At 42.6% G+C, this 10,576-nt stretch overlaps 1 protein-coding gene across 9 annotated transcripts in view; it reads right to left on the bottom strand.

The window, feature by feature from the left end:
* Positions 1 to 3,295: 3,295 nt before the first annotated feature.
* PCNX1 (pecanex 1) overlaps positions 3,296 to 10,576 on the bottom strand; it is a 91,856-nt gene continuing 84,575 nt past the window's right edge. For all 9 annotated transcript variants that reach the window (XM_064462364.1, XM_064462367.1, XM_064462369.1 and 6 more), the window contains one exon: positions 3,296 to 8,133. In XM_064462364.1, the coding sequence (XP_064318434.1) occupies positions 7,993 to 8,133 (141 nt within the window). In that variant the 3' untranslated portion in view covers positions 3,296 to 7,992. The remainder of the gene's footprint in view (positions 8,134 to 10,576) is intronic.

Here is a 10,576-nt window from a genome sequence, read left to right as displayed (position 1 = left end):
TCCTTTCTTTTTGACATGTGAAAGGACATTATAAAACAATGCCAAAAAACTCAAATCAAACTCATTCATCCCTACCCTGGTCCATGGAGGGAAGGACACAGACCCGAGCAAAGCCAGCCGGCAGCAGAGCTGATGGGGGCAAAGGGCTCCTCAAAAAGCGCCCTGAGCCCATGCTGGGCATACGATGCTATTGCTCCCGGTGTGCCTGATCAGCGCAGGCCTGGAGCCAGTCCCAGGCATCTTGGTACATCAGTGTCTCAGGGGTGCGGGATGGAGGGCAGTGACGCACCATGCCCTAACCAGCAGGCAACGCTGCCTGCGCTGCCACCGGGGATACAGGCTACCCTGCTCCCACACCAAGTAAAGACTTTCTCAGCAGTTTTCATTGAAAGGTGTGGGACATTTATCAATATTGATATGTGGCATCCCGGCAAGGTCCCAGGTACCTTATTTCAGATTGCGGGATCCCTAAATGAAGTGTTCAGCGCCTTGGCACTTCCCCGGCGCAGGGCTGCTGGGGTCGGGGTTGCATTCCCACCTGGAGGTAGGGAGATAAGGCTTGTATTTTTGAAGCAGGGTCAGTTCCCTGACAACATAAAGGAGAAACGGCAGCGCCAGCACAAGGGTGTGAACTAGCGGGGGCTTTTCGGGCCGGAGAGCCCAGTCCTGCAGGGAAGGACTGCAGGTCCTCTCCACGCAGGATTAACGGGGCAGCTCAGCACCAACCTATTGTGTGCGAACGCCGCTACGGGCTTTGCTGCTTAGCTTAGCAGAAACATCTGGATGCTTTGGTAGGGCATAGAGATTAAAATGGCATTTTTAAAAAGAAAACCAACCCCAAAGGCTCGCTAGAACAGATGAGCAAGCAGAAAGCCAGGTGGGGATTTAAAAGCGAGCTCTCTGCAATCACGGGCATTGTCTTCCAGCGAGTCCTCCGCGGCAGAGGTTTGCAAGCGCTGGGGATGGCGGGCATCAAGAAGGCTGCCCCGAGCCCCCTGCTTGCCCGCTCCCTCCCGTGAAGGCCGCCCTTCGCCCCCGGTTAAAAGCGCGGGGGCCCGGCGCGGAGCGGGGCTTTGCCCGGCCGCAGCGGAGCCCGAGTCCCCTCCGGCCGCCGGGGCGGCCCCGGGCGAGCAGCGGCGGGCTCCTGCCGCCACCTGCCGGCAGCGGGGCTCCCCCCGGGCTCCCCCCGGGCTCCCCCGGGCCGCGGGCGGCGGGAGCAGCCGCGGGGCCGAAGCGCCGCGCCCCGCCCCGCCCGTCCCAGCTGCCACCGCCCCCGTCAGCCACCACACAAAGCCACTACCGAGATGTGAGGTAGAACCTGCCTCAGAGGGTGACCATTTCTCTCTTCAGTGCTCTAGGACTCAAAATTGTATTTTTATTTTTTTTTCTCGCTTCTAAATATCTTTAGAGCTTCACATTCGTAGCGCGTGGGGCATGCTCACTTACCAGCTTTAGTGAGTAACTAGCACTGAGAGCTGCTGGTCCGCACCTCTGTCCTTTTCAGAGTTGCTTCTGACACAGCTGATCTCTCACCACTTTTTTGATAGACTGAAGAAGGCCCAAAATAACATGACTTTATACTTTTGTAACTGAAAAAGCAGAAAAGGGAGCTGAATAGGAACCAAAACGCTGAGCCAAAACATCCATCCGTCCATCCAACATTTTCCCTTGTTTACAGGCACAGCGTAACGTGGTGGTTTTTCTGCCTACACAGCAAAGGCCAGAAGGCCGAACCACCAGGAAGAAGTTAAAGCAGACCTCTCACACAAGCCATTTAACTGTGGAAGCTAATTTCTTAAGTGACTCGAGTTTCCACCAAAAGCACTTTGGCACCCTGCATCATTGGCAGTGTATGCGGTTAGAGCTGCCATACGACGAGGCGCTCTGCACCAGTATCTAGGGAAAAAAAACCCAAACCACGTTCTGAAGAGTCAGAGCAAGCGCCATTTAAGCTCATCCAGCCAGAAGGAAAAAGACTCCCTCAGCGCGGCAACGTTCTGCTGGAACCCAACTATCATCTTTCTCCGCAGGAATTATTTCTCAGAGGAAGGCTGACTGAAAACACGACACAGGATCATCTTTGGCATCACAGGGCAGCGGGGCGATCGCGAGATGCTCGCACAGACTAGGTGTGACTTTGCTTTTGAAGCAAAGGTCCTGCTCCCAGTTCCCAGACTCTGGCTCATACGGATGTGCAGTCTGGGAGCACGTGAATTAGATTCCACCCAGGCAAAACTAAACCAGTAGACTCCAACCACGAACTGGGGCTCCAGTTTTCACCAGTTGCAGTCCTTAGGCTGACACCAACAGCAAGGAACAGTGGGCTCCAGCATAAGTCCATCATCTCCTGTGCAGCCCCTAAATCACGCCGGAAGCACTGCTCCTGTCCTTTTTTGATTCCGTCACTGTTAAACACAGAGCTGGAACCTCAGCTGCCTTTCGTAAGCCCAGCAGTTACAGACCTTTCAACCTTTCCAATAAGACTGACTCAATTTTATTAAAAATGACTTGTTTTTCCTTAAGAACACTTGTTGTATTTGTACCTTTGTAAATTAAGGCCTGAAGCGGCTGTTGGTCAAGTCACCTTGCTTCTGTTTGCCTGTGCTAGGCAAGCCCCCATAGACGGATAATGTTTTGATTTTCTAAACGAAGGAAAAATGCAATCTTTAGTTTGAAACACCCAGAGCTGCCCAGTGAATAAATCACCCCCATTTTTATGTTGGAAAAATTAACTTCTAACTCAGAGGGGCAAGGCGACGTTGTAGTTCTGTACTAGCTCGAAGAAATTCGAGACAGCGTACAGACAGCAGCTGAGTATTTTTAACTTACTATCACTGTATCAACAAGTGCTTCATGGAAGTGCAGCATTGATGAGGACTTCGCACAGTGCTGTGTTCTGCCATCGAGGATGGCAAAAAGTTAGAAATCACTGATTAAACCACACTAGGTACAATGTTGCCCTGGGAAGTATGAAGAACAGAAAAATTACAAAGCATCAAGACAGTGTGATAATGTTCTGGGCTTTGAAAAAAGATTCAGAGAGAAGAGAAAAACATTTTAACTGTAGAAGAGAGGGCACATGGCACTCATTTATGTAAAAGCATGAAAACAGGTATGATGCTGGCAGCAAGAGTAGCTGAGGTTCCTTCTACTGCTACAGCTACAAAAGAGAAATAATTTTAAAATAAGAATCCTTCATTAAAGGGTGATTTGAGTAAACTTAAAATAGTCATTACAGGGAATTTGTGAGAATTACATCTTAAGAGAATGTAATAGTGCAATAAATGACAACAAGTGAAAAAAGGTTTTTTTATTTCTCAGTGTTTCTCCACTGTCAATACTGTCCTTTTGCTGCAACATGTTGCAAAAAACTCTGCCTTTTCCATTTTGAACAGCTACAATATTTACAGGCTGTTTCCAGTAACACACGCAGACACATACACACTCACAGACACGCAGGTACATATATCCCTATCCCTGGCAAGGTATCCATTTGCTGGTAGAGGCAATATATATTTTCATTGTCCATTAGAAACGAAAGCCATCCTCTCATTTGTGCCCTACTCCCCTCTCCCTCCATTTCCTAACCAGCAGCTTTTTGTCAAGCTTTTGGGGGCGCCTGTGTAATAAGTCAATATATCCGGCTACTTGATCGCCACCTTTCAGCGTTGTGGACTAGTGTACTGGGATTATCTGTTCAAACTGTACATACCAGAAGTCATAAAAATTGCTCATATTCAGATGTTTGTGACTGAGTGATGCATGTATACTCCCCAAATCTTTTGGAGCAGCCATCTTAATCACCTTTTTGGAAATATGCGTATCATGCTGGGATGAAACAAGCCACATGCTTTACTTTCCACCAAGGTGTTTTGTACCCACTTCTTTACTAAGGCACCAGTAATTACCAGTATAATTTCTGAAAGAGTCCAGTGCCGCTGAATGTACTGCATTAGATTATCAAATAGCAAGCCAGACAAGAAAAGAATAGATGCCTATATAATAGGTATAAAATCCCTTAATGAAATTACGTACATAAAACCTGTGGCGGTATAACCCCAAATCCAATATAAGTAGAATAATATTTGAGTAATGTCATCAGTGGTAAGAAATGCAACCTACCCTGCTCCATTTTGCAAATGGAGAGTTCCATAATGGAGAAAGACCTTTAAAGCGGTGTCTTTGTATCTGCGCTCCTAGGTCGTGTGGTGGCACGTGCATTATCAGAGAAACAATCTGAAGCTGAATCCAATTGTAAGGCATCTCTTCCCCCCTCTTGCCCCTCACACCCTACTCCAGACCAAGCTTTATGGCCACGTACCAAAAGCCAAGGGCATGGACCTGTGCCACAAGTCTTCATCTTTCACCTCACCAGTCATCACCTAAGCTTCTCATCAGAGTTCTTCAGTTCCCAAAGGGGTTGTGAACATGGGGTAAGGAATGCCTGGTGATGAACGACACAGCTGACCAGAGAATTGAGGTCACCACTCAAAGATGCCAAATGTCCCCAAGCAAAGCAGCTGTAGGACCATTCAGCCTACATGGAATTAACTTAATAAATAAATCATCATCTTCCCCCTTGCTCTCCCTCAAACTCTGAAATAATTTCATAAACGCCAAATCACGAGAGAGATCTCCAGAATTCAGCACAAGTATCACATAGTGCACGTGGCACGGAAGTCTAAGCGTCATCAGTGGTGTCACATACATGTTTTAGGGTTTTGTTTGTTTTAATCAGAACATTTAAAAAGATTTCACAGGGAGGTGAAACGGGAAGAGGTTTAAAAAATTAAGTAGTAACCATTTTTACTAATGAATGCAATCTGATTATTGGGGTTTTCAAGCACTTTTCTGTAATTGAGTATTTGTTTTAGGGAGCAGTAAGTCCGAAGTATGTACACATAGATACCACCATTAAAGCAATCCAAGAGAAACAAAATAGATTGGGATCTACCTGGAAGCTAAAACAACAGGACTCAACTGGAATGTTCTTATGGCAAGTGGACAGAGTTAAAACACTAATCTATCACAGGTTTTCATTAAAGATTAAAAAAAAAATCTGCTCTATGCTGAGCTCCATCTGGACTGACAGAACTAATTTGAAAATACCCATCTTTTCCATACAACAGGAGAAAAATATTACGCTTCAAGACAAAGGCCAAAGAAAAGAAAACAAAAGATGACATTATCTCCATCTGGAACAGAGGTTTCCATGGACAGATCTATCCTGTGGAGACTTACAAGAAAACAAACATGGTTTTGTCATTTGCACAGTGAAAACCAAGATAAACTTTGCACAAACCAACATAAAATCATATATGAATCTTACAATCCATCTCCTGAAGGCAACACACCAAAAGCCTTAAGAAATAGAGAGATCCATCAATTATCTTTGCTCCTTAAAGAAAGCCTTTCTTTTCCCCATCTGCTGTTTGCTGATCTAATTCCAGGCAATTACATATTCTCTAGAATTTTTTATGTTAACAAGCCATTAATTCCTACCATGCCTGTTACCAGCAATGGACATTTTCATTATCTTGCCCTGAAGAGAGTGAAAGAGATTGTTCAGAGCCAGGGTTAACATACTGAAAGTTGCTTCAGTCAAGTTTTGGAGAAAAAGACAAAAAAACCCACTCAAAAAACCAACTAACACAAAAACCCAACCAAAACCAAAACTCAACCCCCAAAAACCTGTATCTTTTGTTTTTCAGTCATTTGTTTATGTCAAGACTTCAGTATAGAAAAAAACCCCGTGCAACTAATATCAAATGGGGGCCTATTTTCAAACAAATTCCTCTTTCTAAAATGAAGCAATATTCCTAGTGATACAGGAGACACTGTAATTAACTGAAGGGAAGGATACAGAATAAAACCTTAACTAAAACACCTTCAAAACTTGCACATTTTCTTCATTCCTGACAGCAACATTACCAGACTGCTGAAGAAGGTTCAACTACTGTACTGCATTTTCAGATAGGCAGGAGATGAATTCAACTACACTATAAAATGCACATATGATAAACTGCATGGAACAGCAAAATTATTTCAGTGGTAGCAGATCCAGAACTGTGCATTTATACCAAGATTAAATGGGACTGCTTATGCATAAACCAAATAGTAATATGCAACTGTAAGATGCACAGTACTTGGAGTACAAGTTTGCATAGTATATGATGTAAGCAAGATCCCAGTATAGTTCACTGGGAACAGCATCTAGAATTGACTAGCTACCAGGCACACAGACTTACCCTTTCATGGCTAGATGGCATACAGTGACTTGAGTTGGAATACCAATATTTCTTAGGCAGCTGTTTCTTCCTTTGTTTTGGTGTTTTTTTTTTCTCAACCCATATAATTTCACTCTTATATTAGGTACGTAACGGACAAGGTTTCCCTGATGTCAGAGAAATACAATAACCTCTGTAGTATATCAGAAGCCTCTTCTGGTTACGTTACATATAGAGAAGCGGAGGCGACTGGGAAGAAGATGGCTGCTCCCAAAAGCTAGGACTGTGTGCAGTTTCCCTACAGAGTCCTATGTAATTACAGGTCAGAAACAGGAAACAATCACAACAGGTACATGTTTTCTTACGGATTAAGAGAAGTGAGTCATAGGAACTGCAAGTCAAGAACAAACCAGTTTCCCTCTCACACTCCCACGATAGTTCTGAGTTACTTGTTTCCCTGAATACACACTTTTAAAAAAAATACAATAAAACCTAGGATATGTAACACATGAATAATTCAACTTCACAGTTATAAATACTCAAATTACACTTACATAGAATATATAATCACAGAAAATAAAATTCAAGTCATAGAAAAGAATGAAGACTAAAGGGAAAGAAAAGGCAAGGTGGTAAAAGTGATAAAAGTTTAGGGCTGTGCCTTCTATAAAAGCTCTTTAAAGGGTGAAGTCAAGTTTTTTAGTTTTGGTTTTTTTGGGGGGTTTTTGTTGTTGCTTTTAAATTGGGTGGAATCAAAAAAACCTTCAAGCATCCATGAAGTAACCACGGACCTGCACCTCCCCCTAACAAAACTCACACAACTGTCTCTGTCAGAGAAGAGCCAATGAAACAGCATAGCCAGCTCTGGGTGTAAAGAAGCAAAGTAGCCATGGCTAGTGGAGGGAGGACAGATGAAAGGTAGCGTATTGGGGTCCACTTTAAAGCTAGACGTGTTATACAGATTTGAAGTACCACTGCCACCACAATAGAGTCTGATGTAGTACAGGGATACTCAGGTGCTTTTCTATGTATTTGTTATTTTACCATTTATTGTGAAGAGGATGCAGCAAATGCACTTGTATGAAATACAGAACATAGAACCAAACCCATGGCACAGCCCTTACCATCAACATGTACATGGAGAGGGAGGGGATTAATCCCAAAGGCAATTTAAATAATGGTATTTTATATACTTATATTTATATATAAATAAATGTTCTCAGCAATCTCAGGGTTGTTTTTAGTGCATTGCTGTAAAAAATTAGTGCAGTTCTCATTACTGTTTAGCTCATAAGGAATAAGAATCTATACATCTGTTCAGTCTCTTCTTGCCACACCTGAAACCCTTATACTGTTTCACCAAACTGAAGGTTTGTAGTCAATTTCTTTAAAATAAGGTGGATGAATTCCACGCACTCTGTGACAAGACATGGCAATTTTTGGCAAAACAATTAGAAAAATATGAGGTGCTCTGATCTTAGAACTGAAAAATTTGTTGATTTAAAGCATTACGCAATGCATGAACAAAATTTATAAACAAAAAGATATGTCTCAACAAATCTATCCTTCATGCAAATGTTTCTTCAGCAGCTAACAACTTAAAAAATTTGTTACACTTGTTTATTTGGGGAAAGTGACTTAGACAAATCCGTGTTTCCAGTCCTTTCCTACAACTGGACCGAAGTTTCATGTCCTGGGAGCTGCTTCTTCTGGACCCTTCTCTCTTCTGAACCACTAGAGAAGGGGAAGTTTCAGTCTCAGAGATTTACACTTCAGCCCCAAGTTCAAGGACTCCAGTTTCAACAACAGCAACATATTTATCTTCGATTTGGACCAGCAGGATGGTTTTATCTATATGGGACCGACTACTTGGATCTCTGCTGCAAGGCACCCAGCGGTGAATCACCTGAGGGGGGAAGAAAAACAAAACAAACCAACCCGTGTAATAAAACATAAGTTCCATAGGGACAGCTGCCATATCAAAGTTGTGGCTGATAATTCAAGACCTTTAAAGGTTAAAAGGAGCAATAATGTAAGTGCTATGTGGACTTAGTTGCTCAGTTTTCAGTGACAGCTCTTTTCAGACACAGATAAGCTGCTCATCAGTTTTGCTGGAAATCTACAGCTTACCTGAGAACAGCCAGCAGGAGCAAACAACTTGACCCAAATCAGAACCAAACAGCTCATGCAGAGTTAGTAACAATTGAAAAAAATGTACATATATAGATTTGGGATATTTTGATGCTCTAGCTGAAATAGGCTTAAAGTGCCTCTGTTGTGCAGCACATAATAGCACAGAACTGTAGTTTATTAGGAGTTAGGTGTAAACTACTGTCTCCAAGTCAAATCCCTTGCCCTAATTCTGCTCCCTACTCACTGTGAATACAATCTTTTAAATTAAATTAGTCAAAGATAATTTAAAATGAAAAAAATGTTACAAAGCAGAGGGGTTTCAGAAACAGTGCCACAAACTACTGTAGTTCCAAGGCAGTATGGAATTACAGTATGGAAGTACAGAATTCAGGTACTTTGATCTGCTGCTTCTGAGGATCCACCTGATATTGACCATCAGAATGTCCCTTTCCCATACAGGCCCTTGTATAACCCTGCCTCCATAAAATTACACCCTTAACTTCTGGGTGCCCCAAAGGAACCACAAGGATACTCCAATAACATGGTTTTAAGTATTGCCAGCTCCATAGAAAGTCCAAGTACTAAATCCTTGTTGTCCAGTTTAAAGCTGGTGCCTTTGAGATAGCTATGGGCTGACTCCAAAGGCATCGGTATTGTGGCTCCTTAAAAATTGTGTATATGCAAGAGTTGAACATAGATTAATAACTCACTGCAACCATCCCCATCCTTCCTCCCCGCCCTCAGCTTAGTTCTACCATCTCTTCTATCATGACTGGTGTTTATTTGACACCCATAAATGACCTATAACACACAAAATGGTATCAGTAGATAGTCAAGAGGTGATAAGAATCTTGGGGTAGGGGGGAAGGGTCCTTCCGCCTGCCAATGTCAGGTATTACGGAAAAAATGCAGAGTGTAAGTTAATCTCAAAGTCCTGGAAAAAGTAGCTACAATACAAAGAGGATTGCTAAATTTTGATGCCAAGCCTGACAATATTCAAGAAGCACTTGGACAATGCCCTCAGACACATGGTGTGAAATTTTGGGGTTGTCCTGTGCAGGGACAGGAGTTGGACTCGATGATCCTTGCGAGTCCCCTCCAACTCAGGACATTCTATGATTATATAATGTCTTGTATAATATAAATACTGTACTGTATAGTCAGCAAAATAGAAAGCAAAGTTAGGAAAAAATTTTTTTTCTATGTAGGAATTTTAAACAACCTACTGCTGAACTTCATACCAAGAGCACTGTCACAAGGCTTTGGCTGCTAACTGCTTGATAAACAGCATCTCAGCAGGTAAGAATCATTTCTGTCTGTTTGCAGAAAAGACCACAGCCACAGGATCAGAAACTGTCCTAAGAGCTAACGGCTTTACTGATACTAGTATGTTTAACCACAGGCAGTGGAAACTATGTCATCAAGTTAAATCTTCTCCTCCTAATCACACACAGGATAATCTGGTGCTTCCCCCTTTCTTCTTAGGTTAAAAGACGCTTTTCTAAAAAAACCTGCCAGTATGCTGCACCAAAAATAGATGAGAAGTGTTCAGAACAGTGGCTTACTCTGACCTTCAAATCCTCTTGTATTAATCTTTCTGTAACTTCAATCACTGAACATGTCAGCATGCTGCAATTTGCAAAACACACTCTCAAACTCCTGAAAAAAATCTGTTCAATGATACCAGGCAACAGGACATATTTCGATATAACCCTTTACATTCACCATCTTTACGACATTCTTGATCTGCAACAGCTAACAAGGAAATTCCAAGTACAATGTCTAAACCCAACATAACTATGAATGCTTACAACAGCATTCTACTCCTAGGTGTTACCTACAAGGTAACTCTACTATCTTAAAAGTGGACCGTCAACTATGAGAACTACTAATGGAAGGAATTTATTTCCAGGGCTCTTCCTTCACATACATACACCATCGAGGTATGTTATCAGCATATTGCCATTTCTTACCTGAAGTTTGCACAAACGTCCACAGTGATGTGGATGTGGACTTTCAGACAGCAAAATCCAGCCCCTATATCCAATTTATAAATAATGCCTCCAATTGAGGCAGGCAGGCAATCAAAGCAAATTCTTATGAACTGTCAGAACTGACATATTCCAAATGAAAATACAGTTGTACTGATGTACCAGTGCAGACACAATGTCAGTGACTCTTGCCTTTTACTATTTATCACTGAAAGAATACTCACT

Source organism: Phalacrocorax carbo, chromosome 10, assembly GCF_963921805.1.
Source record: "Phalacrocorax carbo chromosome 10, bPhaCar2.1, whole genome shotgun sequence".
Taxonomy (NCBI): domain Eukaryota; kingdom Metazoa; phylum Chordata; class Aves; order Suliformes; family Phalacrocoracidae; genus Phalacrocorax; species Phalacrocorax carbo.
The sequence above is the reverse complement of the archived record's forward strand: the minus strand, read 5'-3'. Positions and strand labels throughout refer to the sequence as shown.